Below are 24,067 nucleotides of genomic sequence, written 5' to 3'. Positions count from 1 at the left end.
TTTGGACGTGCGCTGCGGCGCGGCCCGCGCGTCGCCGCCGCGGCACCACCGCCCCAGAAACTGCGCCGAGATCCCTTCCGGGACGGGAGATTCGGCTGCCGCGCGGGCACCGCCGCGGACAGGGAGCAGCTGACTTCCTCCGGGCTCTTTGCGGCTTTGCCGATGGCCGGAGCGGGACACGCGAGGTCACGGTGCAACGACCCCGTCTGCCGCCTGAGCTTTTGATCTCCTTGTCAAAGGGAGAAAGCTGCGTGCACCGTCCGTGCCGCACCGCCGCAGACTGTGACGTGCACTCCCGCTGCGAAGGGGCTGCTTTCGTTGGGTAGACCTTTTTGTGTAACGCTCAATGTACTTTAAAACTAACTCGACTGTTGGTACGGTTTTATATACTGTTGAACTTTTTTTAATATAATAATACGTAGTTTTTCAACGTGTTGGAGAAAAAAAAAAGTTTTTGGACTCTTTTCTTCTTATCATCGTAGCAAAAGATTGTATTTGGCGAATTAGATTTGGTTCGCGACGTGGACGTGACCAAATTTCTGCATATGTCTACTGGCCTTTATCTTTTTTAGTTGCAAACCAACTTCCAAGCTATCGTCTTAACCTTTTTTTCCTGAAAAGAGGGAGAAAAAAGATTATATTCTGTTAACACGGAGCCCTACAACTCACGCCAACACAAGAACATCTTCCAAGCACAAAGCCATCGAATATGAAATACCCATTGCCTCCTCTGATTCATACAACTCATCCATTTAAAATAGAAGTGATTGTGTGTTGCATCGAAAATATGAATATTAGATATGTTAACATCAAGTGCAAACTTAAGACATGTAGATATGGATGCGTCACGAGAGTACCGCTGAACGAATACGTTAGGAGTGATACCGTAGTTTGATTTTAGATGAGATCCGAAAAAAAAGAGATTTTGTTTATTTTTATTAGTAAAATTGATCTTATATCCGTAGCCAGTAACGGAACGAGGAGGCTGGAAGATGAAGGTGTATAGTAAAAATGGATAAATTATTTAAATTTTAGAAGTTTTTATTAGATGAAAAGAGAGTGGGCAAAAAGATGACGCGGGAAACTATTCTTGTTTTATATAGTAGAGATTTTGTCCTAAAAATATGTGGAAAACTTCAAATGCTAACAGAAAAAATCTCAAGATTTTGTCATGAAAAGGACCCCCTATCATTGTAGATGTTTGCAAACACATCATTAAATTACTACTCAAATTATTTAAAACCACGTCAATGTTCAAAATGGCGAGTAAAAGAGAATTCGGAACCTCGATGTGTTGCTAGTTGCTACACATGCATCTGCCAAGATGTATATGTATGCATTCTTAACATGTTAGCTCATTCTCTAGTTTATAGCTAAAATTTGGCCAAAACCAAGACAACCAAAATATTGTCCAAAGTATTTACAGGTCCAAAATTGGAACAAAAGTGGGGAATGTCTAGCACAAAGCAAATAATATTAGTACACAATAATAATGGTGCAGAAACAATTGCAATTGTGTTCTATGTAGTTTAGGGTTGGAGGAAACTACATTCCGTCTTTTCTTTGATTGTCCCTTTAGCACAAGATGCTGGCAGCTTCTAAATATTCACTAGGATCGTCATCTACAATTCTTCTCCATGACACAGCAAGCAAAAGTTGATCTTCAAGCTCCTTTCTTCATGTAAGCATTGGCCTTAAAGACGAGGTCCGTCTTCAATTGCACAAGATGACTTCCTCTCCTGACCTTCACCTCTCTGCTTGGCTTAGTTCAGTTGTATAGACTCCTCTTTTCTTTTGGCCTCCTTGGCCCCTTCCAGGGTTCTTCTGTTTTGTACAGCTTTTTTACCTGTTCTTATTTGCCCTTTTATATATTAATATATTTATCATAGTAGGAGCTTCCCCTACTGCATTCCCCATTAAAAAATAATAATGGTGCAGAAAGGACCCTACTGCATTTCCCCTTAAAAAAATTAATGGTGCTGAAAGGAAACAGTAGATAACACCAAAGTGGGGAATTCTAGCACCAAGCATATAGTATGTTATTACAAGAATTTACACGTTTCCTAAGAGAGGTAGAAAGCAAGATATAATAGCAGTAGAACCTCTAATAATACCATAAGCAGAACGGGATGGTCACCCAGCAACTCAGGCTTTCTTTTCCCAGGCCAAAGCAAGCCTTCAAAAGGGAGATACCTATGGAACCAAAAAGAGGAACATGGTCTGAAAACCTCTTGCCTTGGCTCCTCTAGCCAAGCTCAGTTTCAAAACATGACCAACATGCCAAAGATAATAGGAGTACAGAAAATAAAAACGAAGTTTGATCTCAATCAGAATCTTGTGACGAGTTGGGAAAATTAGAGGAAAAAGGCGATCGTACATGTACGAGGTGAGTGTGGCATGCTAGCGTAAAAAGTGTTCAGCAAGTGATAACAAGGAGAATGCACCTGCGACAAACCAGGAAGCGAAATGTGGCAGAACTGCCCGCATTCTAAGAGGAATATTGCTCATGACAACAACTGATGTCAATATGATCATTGGAATATGAAAAAGAGAGAAAAACTAGAAGCAATGACCAGGACTAGAAATGCCATATGCTCCAGCGATGCTCCCAAGGAAAGAATATCAAAGATGTTCGCCTCATCACCTCAACATGATTTACTTTAAGCTCAGATTTCCTTCAAACAAATCCAACCCTTAGCACAAGACCAAAAATATATAGTGCAAACTTAGTATTAGATACCATATCAGGAATGAATCCTTCAAGTGCTTCCTCGCTGCATGTGAACTGCAAGAGCATCACATAACCACTAGACCAGACTAGTTGCTCGACGAGCATCCCTGAACAGTAACTATCACTAAGCGTAAGATAGTCGACGCCGCGATAGTTTATTTTCATGCTCAGGCAGCATATGTTCTGTGAAAGCCACTGAAAGCTTCTTTGTCGCGCAAGGAATATTGAGATTAGGATGCCGGCAAGGCGCATCAGGAAAGAAAAAAAAATGATTTTGGTGCACTGATGAGAATGCATATTGCCGAAAAGCATAGCTCGCCGGAAATGTGCAGGCAACTTGAGGATGAACACAAATGCCAAGGGCACTGAGAAAAAGAATCGATGCCTAGGAGAAAGTTTGAGCTCAAGAATCTATTTGTTCATGGAGCTCATGGTGTCTGGACAAAGAAACACTATCCATGCAATGAGTTGCTGTGCAATTGGGATGTGTTATTAATGATTGATTCTAATTTGATTTGTGCTCTGCTTTATATGGCACCAACAGCAAAATTATAAAGGATGATTAAGAAGATTGTAAAAGGAACTAATCGTGCTCTTCTGAAGAAAAATATAGTCAAAACCTGAAAGGTGTTCAGTATTCCTGAAAGGTTTTAGACCAAAACGGTATGATCTTGTATACACTTTCTGGTCAGCAGCCATTACCACAGGCGGCTCCAAGTATACACTTTCCAAAACTAACTTAACATTATGGCAGTCATATGACAAAGCTACTAAACTACAGATGGCCAGACTTGGGTCATCCAGAAATCAGTCTGTCTGGGTATGGCCTCCCAAACATTGTTTTCGCAGATTAATACAAGGAGCTACTTAGCCACACACACATCATGGTACAAAATACCACCCAAAGTCATATGCCATCAATTATTTGAACTAGATGGAATGTTCTAAAAAGTGTCAGGCAATAGGTGGAAGGCGGGGTGGTGCTTAAAGCTTAGTCACCACACTAAGCGGACGCATGGAAGGCTAGGCGGCAAGAAGACAATAGGCGGGAGGGTTGAACCTAGATGCCACCTAGGAGGCTGCCTTTCAGAATAGGTGACTGAGTCGACTTGAACATCCATACATTCTATCTGGTTCGCTAGCTGCTCTGCTTGCACCAACCAGGTTACATCATTTCTTGTCGTGCCAACTGGTTTTGACAATAATTATCTGGATTTTGCAGGGTTTTGGAGCTCTAAAGATGAGGAGTGCCAGGTAACTACAACTATGGCTCTTTTCGTAGGAAACATTAATTTAATGCAACAATGGAATGCCAAAGCTTTTATGATCTCACAACTTGGTTCCTACAGGCAGGAATTACATTCCCTTGACAAGCCTATTTCTCATATTGTTCATATGCACAATACATGCAAGATAGACCATAATATGTCCTAGAATCTAACAGGTTGAACTTTCTTATTTACAGAGAGAGAGAGAGAGAGAGAGAGAGAGAGAGAGAGAGAGAATAAAGCACTCAATTTCCAGCAACCAACAAAAACACACTTAACGACAGATGCACGAGATCTCTTGTTTTCCAACAAATAGTCATGGAACAAGAAGTAACAGGTGTACTGCGCTGGTCTATTGACTCTTATGCCTCCTTAGTTCATGCAAATGACTCGTTGCAGTAGCCTGCTATTGAACAGATAAGGCTCTACGTTGACAAAGATGTAGAGACAACTCACGCAGAAGTTCATCGGGGCTAGAGCAGAAAGCTTCAGGTCATATGTAACTTACGATTCTATAACTCTCATCAGGACCAATCTTTACAGCTGAATATGCCCCCACAAGCGATGCTGCTTTGCAAAAGATGAAGGGCACATCACGATGCTTTGAATTCTTCTATCGAAACTTCTTTATATGCTGATAGCAAGACAGCTCACCCTCCATTCCAAATAGCATGCAATATCTGATAAGTACATGAAGTGAGAAATAAAAGTGCAGTAAGTGAAAAAATAAATACAAATAATCAGATGTATTAAGAAAAATAAATTGCAGTAAGTAGAAAAAGAAATGTAAACTGAAGTATCATGTTAGGTCATCAACACAAACTGAGCAAATGCAGTAATATCACAACTCACAAATGGTAGAATCAATTGGTCTTAGCGTCATAAACATCATGAAACAAATAGCAAATGATCCAAATCACTCCTCTCTTCAAAAACTTCATGAGGTTCCTGATCTACTGAGAAAATATATTAGAATAAAAGGCAAGTAATGGTTACCGTTCCCAATGGCTATCGGCTATCAAAGAAAGCTCTTAATGGGAGGGGACACTGCAACAGCATCAGTGATGGTGAAGCAGAAAGAGAGATATTCCTGATATTTCGTTTTCTTATGTAAAGAATGAGTACTATTAAATTGTGACAGCTGAAAATTCTTACCAGTAGTCCAAAATGTCAACGTATGCCATTGGCACGGTTCTAACGAGGGGCTTATTCAGCCAACCAAATCACACAGAGAGAGATGATGAAGAAGTACAGTGGTACAAGCATCATAGTTAAATTGAATACAGGAAACATAATGTCCTCAGTTTCTCAGAACGCGCCATGATATATAAAGAAAAATCTTACTCTTATCTCATACATTTGTCAGATAACATGCCAATGGGAATGAAAATTGCTGATGTGTGGAAAATTCTTACATACTTGACTTTGATTTCAGGAAGAGTACAAAACTAAGACTAGAAAAGCTACAAAACAGTTCTCTTATGGAGCGGACATAAATTTATAGAATTTGTATTGTTGTTACTGTTTTTTGAAAGAAAAAAGGGGGAGGGACTAAACTGGCCAACGTTGGCTTACAAGTGTTTCAGTGCCTTAGCTAAAAAGCATGATTGCACTGAACCAGCTATCTATGGTAGCAAAAGTACTGAAACGTTGATGATTGTGTAGCATATACAGAAACATAGTACATAAGTACTCTTGCTTTGACTGGTGATGATTACAATGAAAGTGATGTTGTTCAAAAGGAGCTTATCCCATGTAAAGAGCATAAATCTCTTGGCCCAAACTTTTCTGGACTACAATAGGAATATGTACCAATCTTACCAAAGGAACGTTGATGGAACTTATGCTTGTTCATATTCCATGCACTTTAAAGTAATATGGACAGAATAAAATTGACAGAAAAACTATGCCCCTGTATGTAGAATAGCCTTCTTCAACAAAAGAATAACAACAAGTGTCATCGTGTCACTTAAACAAATTTTGCCTAAACTGCATCAGACTCCACCATAAACAATAATCAATTAATCATGTAACATAGTGCAACAAGACTGCCGCATTCGTAAATACCAACAAATGGCAGAGAAGCTACTCAAACGTTTTCCACCAGCCACTCATAACGCATAAATTCAGAGAAGCATCTTTCGCAAACTGAACAGATCAGATAGGAGAATCGTATGCAAGAAAGCTACATAAATGATAACAGTATAACTCGCTTCATCTGCTGGTGTTTATCTCTGCACACACACTTTAACTGATCTAAATGAGTAAAGCACACAGAAAGTTACAAGATCGGTGTTATCAAAGCAGTCATGGGTAGGAAATGAAAATTTGAAATTCCGATTTGGGTTATTGATTCCAAAATAACTAAAGATAGCACCTTCTGTTGGTTGGCTTAAAGATTGTTCTTTTGATGTTTGTTTCAAGATGCTAGATTCTATGTTTTCCCATATAAGGAGCCCCTCACAAGGCACTACTTATCAACCTTGGAAGACCAAAAGGTAAAGGATATCAACAGGCTTAAGCTAGGACAAGAGTGCTTTTGGGCTTGTCAACAGGAAACGCTCCTAAATAACTTCAAGTTTGAGCGGAGAAAAGAAGCTACTGGAAAACAAGGCAAGAAAGGTTAGGCGAATCTCAGCCCTCCTATTCCGTTGTTCTGACTTCTAAAAAATTTGTGTTCATTCTACAGCAGATGTATCACCAACATCAGGGTCCAAATGAGCTCTTCACTACAAGGACATCCTTTCCGATGGAGCAGCATCTGTTCCTGCGAGGAGGAAGTACCCAAGGAGATTCTGGGCTGGTTCTCTCAACTGACGCTAAACCAAGGCTAAAATGGACACCTGAGTTACATCAGCGATTTGTAGATGCAGTCAATCAATTAGGTGGAGCAGAGAGTAAGTATACTATTCTTATCTTCTCAATGTACAGAAACCAGCTAAATTCTTATATTCATCTTCATCACCCAGAAGCTACTCCAAAAACAGTCATGAGGCTCATGGGCATTCCAGGACTCACCTTGTATCATCTGAAGAGCCACCTCCAGGTACTTGGGAATCAGAAATTTTCCTGTTAAAAATGATATATGTAACTGCAGCAGTAATAATCATTTTTCGGATGTTACAGAAATACAGGCTTAGTAAGAACCTCCAAGCTCAAGCGAATGTTGGTACAACAAAGAACGGTAAGAGTAAGTCTTAACTCCCATATTTACCATTATAGTGGAGCAGCATAAAAGTTCGCAACTTGTGCCCAATTTGCAGCCATAGGATGCACAGTCATTGCGGATAGGATGCCTGTAACAAGTACGACAACAATGAGCAGTACAAATGTCATTCCACAAGCAGAGAAGTAAGAACACTGTTCAAACACTATAATCGTATTAATATGAATATTGAAGTAATAGTCTCTTTTGTTGGGTGCAAGAACTATTCAAATTGGTGAAGCACTTCAGATGCAAATTGAGGTTCAGAGACATCTAAATGAACAACTTGAGGTGAGGTACTGACACCATTAAGATAATACTCTTTTATCCCGGATCATTCACTTGGTGCATAAGGTAGATGGAAGTGACATAGGCTAACTCAAGCATTTGGCTAGCACACTCCCATACTAATCAAAGAACCTGACAAAAGAGTCAAAAGACTATGAATTCCAAATTACCCCCTGTTACATGTACTTAACTCCCGGATGACAAAATTAATTAATATCTAGATTAGCTTCTGATTTAGCACGCTTTTAATATCTACAAGATGGACTACTAGTACAGTGCTTCTGATCCGAAGTTAAACTGGTAACAGGTGCAAAGGCATCTACAACTACGGATAGAAGCCCAAGGGAAGTATCTACAGGCAGTTCTAGAACAGGCACAAGAGACCCTTGGAAAACAGAACTTGGGTCCTGCAAACCTGGAAGATGCAAAAATAAAAATATCAGAACTGGTCTCACAAGTATCAAATGAATGCTTCAGCAATGCAATTACAGATATTAAAGGAAGTTCAAGCATGCATAGATTAGAACCAAGGCAAATCCAGTTCGTTGAAAGTTCAACAAATAGCTATCTGACTGCAGCTGAAGGATTCATCAAGGAGCACAGACTACAGCACCATGGAGTACTCAAATCATATGATGATAATTATGTACTTTGCAGAAAAGGATCTTATGACCATGAGACCCAGTTTGCCCTGAACAGAAGCCTAAGCGAGCTTAGGATGGCTCAATTGCACAATGTGAAAGGGTACAAAGCAGAGTTTGGGTATGAAAGTGATACGGACGTGCCACCTCAGTATACACCTCAAAAGAATGTTGGAGGTAGCACCACCAGTTCAGCATCAAGAAGCAAAGAACGAGATGCAGAGAAGCCATATCTCGACGAACAAAACTGCACGAGACAGGCAAATGAATACCCAAGAGAAAGCAAGCTACCAGATTTTGAGCACTCATGTTCTGGGAAGAAACTTGATCTGAACACCCACAACAATGATGATAATGATCAAGCTTACAGACATTTTGACTTGAATGGCTTCAGCTGGAGCTGATATATGTAAGAAGTTCAAGGAGAAGACATGAACTCACAAATAATTTCTTTCAACATTTATGACATTGTTGATACATGATCAGACAATGAAGATTTAAAAAGAGATAGTACGTTAGAGTTTAGCATAGGATCCAGAAATCAAGGTATTCGCGTTGGGCCATCAGTAGTTTATTCCAAAGCAAAACTTAACATTACATGAACAGTCTACGAAAAAAGACCAGACAAATAGCATGGGCATAACATCAAAGAAATTAGACTCCATAGGACACAGCACAGAAAGATAAGAAGAGAATAACAACAAAGTGAACAGCCGCAACACTAAGAAGCCAAGAGAAATAAAGTGAAAAATATTCATCAATGTAGTGGAAACAATTTCTTGAGGCCAGGCAGTAAGAAAAACAGGAACTACAATAAACTTAAAATAGAGGTTGTTGCGAAGCTAACATTTTCGACTCTCAGCACAATACAGATTGAAACAAACAGGAAAAATTAATAGACAGGTATTTTAGACAAGCACAAATAAATACAATAGTAATGAAAGTGGTTTCTTCACACAACCATCACCGGTAGTAGTCACTGCCTCGCAACACATAGCAAAACCAGCATAACGAACAGTACATAAACTAGTAAGATCCGGTCATCCAAATGGCATATACGAGTTTCCATGTAACCAAAAAAGAATGTCCCCGCTGCGCTTATTTATATACTGAACAGGCAACAGCCACTTATTGCATAATCCAACGAACAACTGCCAACGAAGGAGAAGGCTATGTATGATGTTGCCAATCCATCATAAGCCATAACACATGTATCTACCCTCTTTATTCCTCTCCTTACGCTCATTATACTAACTACAAGAGCAGTGTACTGTAATACTATTATGTATGTAGAAGCTGTAAGTATTTGAGATGGAGCAGTAACAGTTCATTCATATGCTCTCGCAATGGGAGAAGCCTTCGGCTGTTCGTTGGCCACCATATTTCTTGATCCGGCGCACCTTCTTAGCGCTCCAGACCTCCATCCTCCCCTCGGAGCACCCGCACGGCGCGCGAAAGATGAGCACGGTGCGACCATTGGGCAGCGCCATCTTCCTGAGCTCCGCCTCGAGCTCCCGGTGCTCGTCCCCGAGGTCGACGGGCCTAGCCCTCCCCCCCCCCCCCTCCGCCATGCGGCAGCGGCAGCCTGCGCACGCACTCCTCCGTCTCGAGCTGGATGTCGAACTCCACGGCCTTGCGCAGGCCGCGGCACCGGGGCCTGCCTCACCTGCGCGCGCAGTGGGACGCCGCCTCCCACGCCAGCACGGCCGCCACGCCCGCGGCCAGCGGCACGCACTACGCCGCCGGGTTCAGTGCCATCGCCTCCCGCACCTCGAGGGACGCGAGGAGCACGAGCGCGTCGACCGCGGCCAGCGGGGAGTGGTCGCAGAGGGAGGTGAAGAGCCCGTCCCGCGACCGCGAGGAGGACGCGCGGCGCGAGCGGGGGCTCGAGGACGAGGCGGGCTCCGATGAGGAGGCGCGGTGGCGGTGGTGCTCGAAGGCGCGGAGGAACTCGATCTCCATGAGGCTGGGGCAGTCGGGCATGGCGAGGCGGGTGATGGGCGTGGTGGGTGGGCCGTAGGGGCGCTGGGGGAAATCGGGATCTCAGTGGGACGGGGTAGGGCCGTAGGGGTGGTAGCCGAGCGGCTGAGCCGGTCGCGGGATCGGATCGGTGGTGGGTGCTCGCCGCGCGTCGGTATTGTTGTCTTCTGACGTTCTCCTTCGAAGTCAGAGCATCGAGCATCTAGTTTCTTTTTGTGACGGGTTTTATTTTGAGGATTTTTACAGTGCGACATATTACTAGCATACGGGTATCGATGTCTTATGGTATTTTAGTAATTATCATGTTATTTAGGAATTTCACCGATTTTATCCTTCCGAACTAATTTGTCCTTCTTATCTCTTATTTCTCTAATGTAAACAGTGCATTGCCCTGTGCGTTTCTTCATCAACTGCCATCAAGCCCCAGCCGGGAGCTGCCATCGTCGCGCATACCGGCTCTCCGTCGCCAACCCACCAGCTCATCGTGGTGCCACCACCAGCTTCTTCGCTAGTGCTTCCAGCCAGTCTTCTCCGCTGCTAGTTCATCCTTGTGCCGCCTATCGACCACATCCGTCACATCGTGTCGTTGGGATCGACAATGGTGCGACGTCACCCACCAGACATCAATCGAGAATCTAACAATGAAGACGCGCGTGTCTCCTGGGCGCTCGCGCTGGTCACGAATGTCGGCGATGTCAAGCCGCTTGCCAAATGCGCCTAGGCAACACTCGTTTCGCCGCAACAACCGTGGGTGTCGGCCCCTCCTGCAACGCCATGAAAGCTGATTTACTTGAAATGTTTGTTCACTGTGTGAAACGGAGAAACACAAATGAAATGAATCGATCTCAAAATAAAAAAGAAAACATCTGTTAATACGTTGCCCTAATAGATACACGAAATTACTTACACACTATTACTTTTTCTACTCTTCAAACTGCTAATACTAATAACGAATACTAATATACTACTTGTGAGAATTTTCACTAGTATAAAATATATTTTAGCCATTAAATCAAATAAAATGAATGGCTCACGTTCATTTGAAGGCACCATAAAGATCCTCTTTATTTACTGTTTTCTTTTCATCTATGCTCATGATATCTTTATTTTTCCTTTTTCTTTTTTTTTTTTTGGCGTTTTGCAATGTATAGTTTATGTGACACACTTACTTGGGGCACAACAATTCTAGCAAACATAAATTGCACCGTGCCAAACTCACAAGTGTTAATTGAACCGGTGCGCTTACCTTCATCTTCGTCTCCTTTCTTGCACTGCATATATAGCAGTAGTACTAAAATTCTGTTGGTGACTAGCTCATTGCTTGTCAACCATATTAATGTCCTATCAATGTCGCGAAAGAAGCAACCATTCAACTTCAAACGCTAAAAGTTTCTATTGGAAATTCCAAGCTTATCTATGTGAAATTCATAAACTTCTAGTTAAAAACATTAGACTTTCGACTCTGTGATTACAAAACTTTCAACTAGAAAAAAGATGTTTCCAGTTGGACTCACTCGAAACCTATGAGCATAAAATTGCTTTCTATTCCAATTGGATGGACCACAACTTTCTTATTTGTTTCAGAGGCTTTCATGCGTAATTTTCCAGTTTGAATCCCACCACTTGTGTTGCACCCTACAGTGAGCTCCAGACAGCACTGGTCAATGATTCTTCGACACAAGGAATACTAGGCGGATTGATGCGCCTACTACACGTCTGTTTTTTTAATAAAGCATAATAAAAAAATTAAAAATTAGATTCAATAATTTTAGACACCTTAATATTTATTTATAAATTTATTAATATTTAACATATTCATTTAATTATGAAAAAAACAGTGACACTTTCGTAATTTTAAGAGGTAGACGACAATAATACGAATCTAACTAAATTTATTTCGTATTTTTTTGAGCTTAAGATATTTTTCTGTGCATTTTAGATTATTTCAGCCGATTCATCAATATAACTATTATTGCTTTCGCTATTTTCTGAAATTTCAAAAAAAATTATGTATACATATATATGTATATGTATATATATATATACACACACATATATGTATACATATCCACATATATACGTATACTTATGTGAGACTACATAAATAATATCTACAGTAACTTGGCTCTAAAATTACTTCAGATCTTATCTTTTAATAGGACAAATTGCATCCATACCATCACTTTGAAGCCCATTTTCATCCATATCATCATCCGTGTCCATGACAAACGGGCCCGGGCCCATATGTTAGTGGCACGGGGTGGTGGTATGAATAAAAATTGCTTGCAAAGTGATGGTATAGATGCAATTTTCGGCTTTTAATATATGTAATAGATTTGTGGTGCTACTGCAGACTGGTACGAGTCTAGGACAACGTCGTTGGTTCAACGGCGATAAAACAATGGTGAAGGGTGTCACGTCAGATAACCCTGTCTATCATGATGTTGTGGCGTTCAAGCATCGGAATTAGGACCGTAGAACCGGCCCAAAGTTATGCCGATTAACGGCCAGCGCACATGTCGATTTAGCAATTCTATTAAATTTTATAAATATATGGAACTTAAGGAACAAGTGGATCAAATATTTTAGCAAAAGTAAATATATACTAGCTAAACAAAGGTTGATTATAAAGTGATAGGATGAAAACACACGGTGGATGAATATTGTAGGGTTGTAAATAGATAGATAAAAGTGGTCTTTGGTAGAATTTAGATTCACAAGATACAATGATTAAATAAAGTGTCTACTATAACTGTTTAACAGTTATATTGTAGATGAAAAGGTTCATCTCACCCAGGGTATCACGTCGTAAGGGCATGCAAAGATCATCTACAAACGTATAATAATAATATTGTTGGTACATATAACTAATCATCTCATTTACACTTACACTACTGCATAACCGGTTTTATATGCCGATCTCAACACTACCAATTTATAAGCTACGTGTGAAAAATCTATCATCGTAGCTTAAGAACCAGCAGTGATGAGGGCCATCATTACCAGTCGATAGCTTGAGCCGGCAGTGATGCTTAAATCCAACATCACTATTGATTAAAACAACGGATTGATAATGATCCAGTACCAAATCCAAAATTTTTATTCATTTCGCTTTTGCTCTCGCGTTCGCGTCCTTATCCACTCTCTCAGTCTCTCTCACGCTCTCTCCACCATTTTCCTCCTGCACTCTCTCTCCCTTATCATTTCTCTCCACCGTACACAACTCTCTCTAGCTCTCTATCCGCTGCCTCCTGCTCGTAGAACCGGCCCACCCGTGTCTCCCCGCTCCACATCACTCGCTCCTCGTCCACCTCCCACTACTCGGCAGCATGTTCGAGCCCGCTCCCATCGTCATCGGAAGCCCCCCCCCTGCAGTAGCCCAACTACATCATGAGGCTCGGTCGTGGGAAACCGGCCAGCGAGGATGATGATGGTGGCGACGAGAAGGGGTATGATGAGAACTAGAAGTGTTCGACGAGTTCGAGGGGAACGACGCTGGCCTCTTCTCCAACGACGACGACAACTGTGAGGCGGATGTCGTCTGGGAGAGCATCACTGACCCCTAGACTGCAATTACTTGGATGGGGGATAGGTGGTTTCGTCAGTATTGTCAACAATCTCTTCTTCTTTGTGTTCTTATTGCACTTATTATCCTAGTTCTTGGATTGCGGTGGAGATTCTTGTGTTACAGGATGATTCGTTCTTGGTGCTGGTATCGAAGAGATCTCTGAAGACCATGGATTATGAGTTTGTCGGGGTGTTTCTGTGCTGTGGCGATGGTATTCGTGCCATCATGTTTTTGTGTGTAGGGCGTCACGGTGGCGGGATCCACGATGGTGAGTACGGTGAGGTCTTGGCGCCACGCTGACAGGATCAGGAGCGACACAGCGAGGTCCGGTGGTAGACGGCAGGATGATTTCTTTTCTTTTTTTTTTGGTTTGCTAAAAAGGCTTCACCGGTTCTAAAAGACCGGCAGTGATGTCATTTGGACTTTCACTACCCGAAACCCACTGCCGGTTCCAAAATCGGCAATGATGAAGGGCTTAAAACCAGCCTATAGTAATGTTATCTGCTAGAGTATCCTCCTATAAGAATGAATTCAAGATACAAGTAATGAAATGCACATCGTATAGATTGAACAGCTTAAACAAACATGATTATTATCATAGAGTTATGTACAAGATCCCCAACATTCTAGGAAAGATAAAAAAGAATACTCTATAATTATTTGAGAATACATTGTGTAACAATCAAACACAAAACACAATATATCGTAAAATAGGATTAATGTTTACACACCAAATGATATTTATGATGAAATAATAATATAAATACTATATTTAATATAAATTATATACATAACTAGTGTCATCACCCGACCAGCTCAAATAAAACAATATGAAAAGTTATATAGATTTATCAACATGTTTCAGCAAAGATAATATTTTGTTGGCAAAATAATTAAAAAACAGAAAATAAGATAGACAAACGGGAAAGGTGCAACCCAACCACCCATCACATGCCATCTAACCAACAATTTTGAAGGTGACAAGTCTCACATCACAGCCTAGCTGTGAGGCCGCGCCATTAGCCTTCAGATACTATGCCCTCCAAACTCATCGTGTCTTCATGCACCACACTGTATGGATACTCTGAAGAATCCACGCAGGAAGGTTCACCAAACCATTGCACATTTCCTAGGTTTATGGAAGAAACACTTGTCCAATCAAAGACCCGTGCATCACCGTACACGCTCTGGAGGAGGAACTGGACCAGCAACGGGGAAGGTGCCATGCAGCCACCGTTCACAGGTGCCCAGCAGCCACTGAGCGTCCGAGCCCTTCCAAGCTCCAACCATGACGCCGTGGACCCATCGTTGCTTCTGCTTCCTCTCCCTGGTCTTCTCTGACGCGTCGGTTGATCGATCGATGGCTCCACTTCCTCTCGTCCTCTGCGATGAAACCTGGATCAAGTTGAAGCACCTGAGTACCTGACGTACTAGCAATCTTTACCTCGCTAGCCGTCAGGTGCAATGCAGCCCCTGTGAGCAAAAGCTACTCGGCCCATGTATGTGTCTGGGTTTACTACTGTAGTAGAGGTCTGTGCTATTGGGCCAAATAGGTGGTTTGGGCTGAGCCGATATGGGGCTAGGAGGACCACGCAACTCGGCCCATACCTGGCCTCTGCATTTCCTTTCCTTGTTTTATTTTCCTTCGCCTTTTCTTAATCATAAGGGACAGCGGCGGATCTTCAGGAGGCGAGAGGGGCTCAATCTCTTACCGGCTGCCACTCTCCTATAGCCTCCTATTTTTTGTAAGAGAAGAAGATGTACATGAGAAAGAGGAAGAAGAAAACAAAGATCAACCTCATTAGTGACTTCGCTGCATCGTGATAGGGATGATAGTTTGTCCCGTCGGGTTGGGTCCCTGCGGATTTTAGATCCACACGGGAGCGAGATCGGGTGGAAAAATGGTCCCACGGGGCCATCGGGTTAGGTCCCTCGCCTGATATAAGCTAGGTCTGGGTCTGTTTTTTCACTCACGACGTCACTCGAAACCTGAAAACTTGTAGGCCAAGTGCGAAATCCCTTACAGTCCAGCCGATTCCACTGGCTCATTGCCCACCCCGACGCACGGGCCCGGCTATTACCTCGCTGTTCGCTAGCTCTTTCTAACCCTAAGCGCATTGGGAGACGATAGACTCGGTGGCGCGTCTGGCCGCTCGATGACCGGTTGGTGGTAGCTCGGGGACGACGAGTAGCAACAGATTGGTGTCGCCGCGGCCCCGCCCAGATTGATGTTGCCGCTCACAGATCAGGTGGGCTCAACCATCTGGGCTCACGCGCCTTCACCTCGGTCTTGGCTCGAGCGTAGCCGTCCGGGCGTCCTCCCTCACAGATTTGGTGGGTGGGATGGGCAGATCCGTAGCCGACATTGATTGTGGGCCGACCTCATGGGGACACATGAGCACATGATTGGCAAACCTAGCGGGGAACGCGAGCGCATGGGTGGTGGACACGATGGGCAGGTGCCGACGGTGGGAAGGAGGGGTCCGGCGCAATGTGAGAGCTCTGGTGGCTAGCCAAATAGACGGCCAGGACGGGGAGTGGCCGAGTGGGGAAGAGATAAGGTTGGGTCTTGGGTCCCACAAGGGCCAGGGACGGGGTGGATTTGCACCCGATTAGGTTTTCAATGTTGGGTTAGGTTTGATGCTTCGGGTTTCAGGTCAGGTGTGTTCTTGTTCCACCTGGTCCCGACCCATTACCACCCTTATGTAGAGAGCTTGGTTGTTGTTCTTTGCTAGGTAGACAACATGCTGATGCTTTCTAAAGATTCTAACGTTGTAACGATGTGCATACACTGCTTGTTTCTCCCGTTGAAGCAACTACAAATGAGGCAACACACGACGAGCTGTATGCGTATCTGATCTAACATGTGCCCGCCATAGAAAATGGCAGCTCTTTATCAACGGGGCTGACCCTGATCACGGTACGACATGGCGCATGCAAAGTTAGAAATGGTGGACTCGGACAATGAGAGCTGCAAAAGTGTGACGCCTTTATGGCTCTATCAATCGGCGACATCTCGTCACCCACCGTCTCACCCACTCATGGCGTGGCTCGGCCATTCGCACGTGCCATGTCGAGTTGGAAAGCACTAAAAGAGACCAGGGCATTGATGTCATTCAGAAGCTGCTGATACGCCTAGAAAGAAAAGGATCCAAGAAAATAAGTTGATACTTCACTTATAAAAAAATATACAGATCTCGGAAAGTAATATATACTTTAGTTATAATGAGATTAACTATAAATAAAACTGAAAGTATAGACTTATACACACACACGGGAGCGCTATTCTACCGACCTAGCTAGCAGCTCGACACACTCCACCCGATCCCACGCCCTACTCCACCCCTAATATAATTCGGATCGAGTGTGACCCCGATCATGCCCAGCATCTCGTGCAGGATCGAGCACCCCTAACCTCTGCCCACCACCATCGCCCTATGCCAGAACTAGCTCCATGTTCCTCCAGCACGCTGTTTGCTGGATCGAGATCCAGTCCAAGCGCCTCACGCCCGCGAGAGAGAGTGCGTGACCGCGCTTCCCCCTCTACGTCTATGCTCGATCTCATTGCCAAGCACGTAGTTACTGCTCCTACTGCCACCCTTGTATGCAAATTGAGCTGCAACTCCACTTCCACTCCATCCATGGCTTTGTTTTGCAACTCTGTTGCATGGTGAGGGGAGGAATTGGGAGCCCGGGTGAAGGGAAACCCATTTTTGTGTTGGTTGGCCAAGATTTGGACTGAGATAGGCCTAGGGTGAGGGAGTATTGCTTGTGGATGCATCATGTAGGAAGAAGACATGGCAGCTTGCGTACTGCAGAATCCTTACTTGGGATCTACTGAAACAAATTTGCTATGACTAGGAAACCAGAATGATGGCACTACTAACACAAACTACTGAATGCGAAATAGACTACTGGCACAATTTACTATAACTTGGAAACTGAGATAATTTTACCATGAATTGGAAGCAACTAACAAAATTACACTAAATGCTGGAATTTGCTACGATTCAAAACTACTAACAAAATAATGATGTCTTGGAAGCAAGTGTGGAAATTTGCTATGACTTGGAAGTGACTACTGATCTACTAAACCATTGCAAGGAGTACTACTGACACAATTTGCTATGATTTGAAATTACTAACAATTACTGGCACATACTACCAAACTTTTAAGGACGAAACTATTGAACTCTGTGTGAATGAATTATTGACTAACTGACATATACTACTGACACAATTTTGATATGATTCGGAGCTACAAAATTGTACATGTTAAAATTTGTTATGATTCGAAACTACTGACTATTAATGAAGCCTAGAAGAATGAAGTACTGGCATAGTTTGATAATGAGTTGAAAGATCTACTGAAGATGACTATTGATTCCAACTCATAGAAAATACTGAATTTTGCTATGGCTTAAAACTACTGAAGCATGAAATGAACTATTGTGCCATGAAGAAAAGAAAGGACTACTAGAGGAAATGAGAACTATGACAAACTACTCAACTATGAAACAATAAACTACTGAATCATGAGGCAATGAACTACTGAATCATGAAATGATGAACTACTGAACCATGAAATCATGGTGGAAAAGTATTGAAGTTAGTGGAATTTGCTATGATGTGAAAGTACTTAAGGGAAGGAATACTATATGGAAAGAATGAACTACTTAACAAAAGGAAAAACTATCGGAGAAAAAACTACTAGAGTTTGTTATAACTTGGAACTACCAAAGAAAACGAAAACTACTAAAGAGAAAAAGAAGACTACCGAAGGTCAACTGAAGATTACGGATTCCAACTTATAGAAAGTACTGAATTTTGCTATGGCCCGGAACTACTAAAGCATGAAATGAACTATTGAGCCATGTAGAAAAGAAAGGACTACTGGAGGAAAGCAGAACTATGACAAATTACTAAACATTGAAATAATGAACTACTGAATCGTGAGGCAATGAAATATTGAATCATGAAATGATGAACTACCGAACCGTGAAAGCATGGTTGAAAACTATTGAAGTTAGTGGAATTTGCTATTATATGGAAGTACTTAAGGAAAGGAATACTATATGGAAAGAATGAACTACTGGACAAAAGGAAAACTATCGGAGAAAAAATTACTAGAGTTTGCTATGACTTATAACTACTGAAGAAAAAAAAAAGAAAACTATTGAAGGTCAATTGAAGATTATTGAAGAACTACCGAATCAAGTTATAGAAATTTTTCACATTTAGTATAATTTTTAGGCATCTAAGTTATAGAAAACTTCTTTGGCAGTTTAACATATTTCTTTAGTAATTACATAGATGTTCCATGTTTCATTGGTTTCTTTTCGTAGTTGTGAGTAGTTCTTTGTCAATAGCTCTGATTGACTGAAAATTAGCCAGGAGCTCATTTCGAGGACTACTGAAGCAAGAATGAGAGTACTACCAAACCATTAAAATCCAAATCATACCCAATTGGATGTGGAACATTGAAGAGAAGAAGCATATCAATAACAACATGCCATATTGTAAAAAAAGCTACAACATATGTCTTCCAATGACACCGCTGGTATCCTTTAGTTTTAACCCTGTATGGCCAAGATCTTCCTCAACCACCATGCAACTAGATCATGTTTCGCACACCAGAAGCTACCTTGATACATCTGAGTGGATAGCCTGCCAATAGGGCACAAGATGCATCATCGCCTACGCGGAGGCGGCCTGCTCTGATTCTAGCATGACAGGGCTCCAATAGACTGCATCAGTCAAATTCCTACATGGATTGGGCTTGCGAACGCCACCCCCACCGATTTTTAGCGCACAGAGCTTGTTGAAGACCAAAATTTCCACCACTGCGCCACCAAGCTCCGATAGAGATAAGGGAGATGAGGTAAAACTGCTGACGGGCAAGAGATCCGCAATCGACCATCGATCCTAGAAATCCATCACAAGTGAGGGGATCACGCTGACGCACGCAGGAGACGGGGGAATCATCATGCTCTCGTCAGTGATGCTGTCGAAATCGAGGAGAAGTGGAACCGTCTGGTCGAGGTGGGTTGTGAGATGCGGTTGGGTTGACTGGCCTAACGTGGATGGGTTGGGTCGAGCACGGAGGGAGGTGGGCGGATCTCGGATGATGGGTTGGTTGGGTCTTGTTTGGTTAGCTAGTTGGTTTGTTGGGTTTAGTGGTGTAGAATACTATTCTACATTCTATGTGTATAAAAGTGTTATACTCTAGTTACTGTTGCGCCATATTTAGGTACAATTCAAAAAATAGTAGAGTTACAATTCGCGAGATATGGATTTACAACCAAACGTAAATAAATAAATAAAATTAGTTGCAATTACATTATGGATAAACGTAACTTCTAACAAATTCCTTATGTAATGATGTAGAACTTAAAAATACGATTATAATTATAGTACAATCTAAAATGTAACTCCGGTCTTTATGTATATATTAGTTGTAACTGATTGTAACTCGTTAGCTACTCGTGTTATAATTTTGTACTTCTAGGCGTACGGTTGTAACTGATCTACTTAACGAATTGTAACAGATAGTTTTTAAGTTATAGTTAGGACTTATACAGGGATAAATTATAGTATGCAGTATATATATATTCAGCAGGCCAGAATGCTCTCATGACCCTTGCGTCGCAGTCGTGCGGGGTAGGTCTCGCCGCCCAACGACAGCGCCGGCTTTGTATGCTTCTCTCCCCGGAGGGCCGCGCTGATCCGTGAGCCGCATTATAGAGTGCGCTAATGATAGGGTTCCAATAATGCCAGGCCCGTAAAAGCTTCGTCCACCAAGCTAAACCACACACAGGAAAAATCGAATATGAAAATTTCTTGGAGGGAAAAAAACTGCCACCTGGTTTGGACAGTCGGAATTTTTCTTTACACACCTGGCGGAATTCGAATTGTGTATTATGAAATCGCTCTGTAAGATTTTGGTGTTCTGAAATCTGAACGGATATAGGGAATTTCTGAGGGGAAAGTTTCTACGTGATGCAGGCCCGAGATTGAGAATCGTCCAGATTAAAGGCGATATGTGTACATAAACATCTTTTCCTTGGCAAGGACCAATGCCATGCATCTAGCATTGGATCCACAGTTCCACACCCATGAGACTCCGAGGAAAATGAACAAATGAGTGAGTGAGTCATTATTGCATCATGTGTCCTCGTGTCACCGCCCTCGCAAGGGATTTTATGATTAATAAGGTTTGGATCCAAAGCTTACAAGTGCTTTTATGACTAAATTTTGGATCACCGCAAATGGTTCCGATAGTTTTATGTCTATGTGAGGAACCCACAAAATATTATTCTAATTATTTACTTAATCATGACCACGATGATTAACTGAAATATTATTCTGTTAGTCTCGTCACGTGTTTTGTGTCTAAGATCGAAACACATATCTTTTCAACATATAAGATCACAATAAAGCTTAAGAAAAAACGAATAATTAAATTATATTACAAGTTCTTAAGTATTAAACCATTTACAATAATTTACATCAAAAGTAAGCTAAAAGGATAAAAAAATAGATCACATTCTAAACAAAACTAAAAACTAAGCAGCGAAAGATTAATATATATGAACCAATAAAAACTAAGTGAAACTATATACCCTTAGGCTCCACCCAAAAACCTCGCTACATAAGTAGTTTGCACTACTCATTCGTACCACCTATATTGGCAGGCATGAAGGCTACAAGGATTATGCATTTAAGTCATTAGTAAGGAGTAGGCACAACGTTAAGTAAATTCATATGCGTAAACAACCTAGACTTCTATGTGTGAGTATCTATACTTAACCCAATGCACAACTATCCTGCAACATCAAGCTGCACATAAATGTAAAAGGCACCATCTCCAGTAACCAATAAACCTCAATAACCAAACCCGACATACCATACCAATCAACCCAAATTCGAAAACTCTACTATGAATGCAGATGGACAGAAGTATGTTCATAACCGAAAGTGAATTATTCTTACACCTTGCAAGGGGTACAACATACCCACACAACCAAGGTATATTCTCTTAGCCCCCGAGATAACCTTTCTCATATCTGGAACTACCCACTTGCATATGCCCCTATGACACTGGGGTTACCGCGAGCATGTCTCGAACACCTCTGGTTCCCCACCACCTTACTTCTCCTTTATGTTTCTTACGCGTAATAGGTCCACAAGACAGGTGTCAGCACAACGTATGATACTCACCTCATTCGTCAATTATCCGAATATGTGGTTGTACGAAAAGTGTTAAAGTCAATAGCACCGACGAATGGTGCTTAAACGATGCAAGTGGTCTATAGTATCTGGGCTCCTCTCCTGACCTGCCCATAACACCATCCACATCTCGCTTTATCCTCATATCGCATACAACCCACATCATTATCATTGTGTTTGTAAACAATAAGTAAGCCCTAAACTCACGAATAACAGTTGAACTATTGCTCATCTTATACCGATGACTTAAGTATTGCTAAGCATTTCGAATAACTTGTAAGTTAGACATCAACAATATTATCAAGGCTATAAGGGTATGGATAATCAACAACTCAAGGTAGAGGTAATGCAATTCATCAACATAGATTCTACCCACCAAAACCCGATAATGGACCTACTACTCATGCAAACATACACATAGTATAATTTGTCAAGTTATACAATACGAGATCCAAAATAGTAGGTTGAGTATGCTTAGATACTTGTCTTGCTACTCTGACGGTTGCCTAATACTCTCGACGTAACACTCACAGAACTCTGGTAGATTGGCGTCGCATTCACTCGCTTGGATCACCGGCGTAACGCTCTCTAACCGTATCAAGACTGCATTGCATATGGTGGAAAAGTGTACATATGATGCATGCTTGAATATTAATAGAGCGTCATGTTTCGAAAAATATTTGTAATAGACCACTAAATGATTAGGGCTGCAAAGTTTAAAACCCCGGGTAAGGTAACCTAAGTACATACAGTCTTGAAGGATTGACAGTTAGATCGACGTGGAGGTGGCGGTCTGACCGTCAGCCTATAGAAGGTTTTGACATTTGGCGGTCAGATCAATGGTATATCGATGGTCAGACCATCGTCTAGTGGTCAGACCAGACCTGGTGGTGGTTTGACCGCGAGACCGTACCGGCGCCAATTTGCGAGGCTGCCGGCGAAGGCTCCGGTGAAACCTCTGACCATGAAAGGTACCAAAATACTCTATGAGATTAATGAAGTACTTCTAAAGTGATTTAGACAATATTCACCGAGCTAAACTCAAAATACCCCATAAATAAGCCCTAGGCTATGGTTAAGCTTGTGTCTAAATGGAATGAGGATCAATTAGAGTTCGGGAACGATGGAAAAATGATAGTAGATGTCTCACTTTAGCATAGAGAAACTTCATATTAGAGAGGATCACTTCGGGGAAAGCTCCGATTTGGAGATCGGACTCCAAGCTGGTGTAAGGTTTTGAGTGGATGAACGTGCATAGAGACTCCTCCGACAAAGAGGATGAAGGGGATAAGCTCTAGGAAGCCTTCGAAGAGCTTAAGGAAGTTCCCTCCGTCGGTCTACGGTCGTCGTGGATGTTGATGTGATCTCTCCCTCTCTCTTGGTGTGGGTGAAGGAGTGACTGAGAGTGAGAGTGTGAGAGATAGCAAGTGAGAAAGTTGACCGATTTTCTTAAGTGGAGCCTCTGCAATGTGACGGTCAGACCGCGAGAAGCCCATATGGCAAGTCTACATGGCTACCCCTTAGCGGTCAGACTATGGAAAATCCTAGTCAGATCACGAGTGCGGTCTCACACTGAAAATTTGATTCTATTCCTATTTTTTTTATTCTTCTTCATCTCATAGCATTTAGGGTTTTTCTAAAGGGCTATAAACTACCTCTAAGTATTTTAAAACATGTTTATATTTAAGTTATCAAATAAATATGTATAAACATAATACTATAATGATTATAAATATTTAATCGTGTGATTAATGTTTTGGAACGTGACAGTCCATAAAGGCTTCGCACACTCTGCCAAATCACACAAATTCGAAGTTGGAATTCATGTCGCCTTTGCACTAGGAGATTTTTTTGCCGAACCCGACAAGAATTGTACCTACTCTTCGTGTAATTTATGCAAAACTTTAAGTTTTGTGTCCCACACGCGACCTTAGACCTTAGTGGAAGAATTGTCCTTCAAGATCTGCATTTAAAGGTATCTATGATTAATCATCTGGGTAAAAACCAGTCCACAGGCTAGTTGTGGACACAAAAAACACCAGCATCCTCTTCGCAAGAACAAAGGTCCTCGTACGGTGGTGCATGTAGCACTGGATCCCATGGACCTTGCTTATCCAAACGTAAGGGACCCAGTGAGTCCACGAGCGAGTGGCCACC

At 42.1% G+C, this 24,067-nt stretch overlaps 1 protein-coding gene, 1 long non-coding RNA gene and 1 pseudogene across 6 annotated transcripts; 1 reads left to right on the top strand and 2 right to left on the bottom strand.

The window, feature by feature from the left end:
- Window positions 1–1,371: 1,371 nt before the first annotated feature.
- On the bottom strand, window positions 1,372–7,804 carry LOC133884532 (uncharacterized). Its single transcript, XR_009903122.1, has 3 exons — window positions 7,214–7,804; window positions 4,508–7,068; window positions 1,372–2,193 (listed from the first exon to the last, which is right to left on the bottom strand). It is a non-coding gene; the product is annotated as an uncharacterized LOC133884532 (long non-coding RNA).
- LOC133884530 (myb-related protein 2-like) lies at window positions 6,471–8,592 on the top strand. Of its 5 annotated transcripts, XM_062323985.1 has the most exons (7): window positions 6,486–6,621; window positions 6,689–6,896; window positions 6,969–7,045; window positions 7,126–7,183; window positions 7,263–7,350; window positions 7,426–7,495; window positions 7,800–8,592. In XM_062323985.1, exons 2-7 carry the CDS (start codon window positions 6,692–6,694, stop codon window positions 8,535–8,537), a joined length of 1,236 nt encoding a protein of 411 aa, XP_062179969.1. In that variant the 5' UTR covers window positions 6,486–6,621; window positions 6,689–6,691; the 3' UTR covers window positions 8,538–8,592. The 5 variants fall into 5 exon arrangements, with proteins under 5 accessions (XP_062179967.1, XP_062179966.1, XP_062179969.1 ...); XM_062323983.1 differs by having other exon boundaries at window positions 6,471–6,612; window positions 6,689–7,045; XM_062323982.1 differs by having other exon boundaries at window positions 6,484–6,621; window positions 6,692–7,045.
- Window positions 8,593–9,203: 611 nt separating this feature from the next.
- Window positions 9,204–10,433, bottom strand: LOC133884531 (uncharacterized; annotated as a pseudogene).
- Window positions 10,434–24,067: the final 13,634 nt, after the last annotated feature.

Source organism: Phragmites australis, chromosome 11, assembly GCF_958298935.1.
Source record: "Phragmites australis chromosome 11, lpPhrAust1.1, whole genome shotgun sequence".
Classification (NCBI taxonomy): Eukaryota; Viridiplantae; Streptophyta; class Magnoliopsida; order Poales; family Poaceae; genus Phragmites; species Phragmites australis.
The sequence above is the reverse complement of the archived record's forward strand: the minus strand, read 5'-3'. Positions and strand labels throughout refer to the sequence as shown.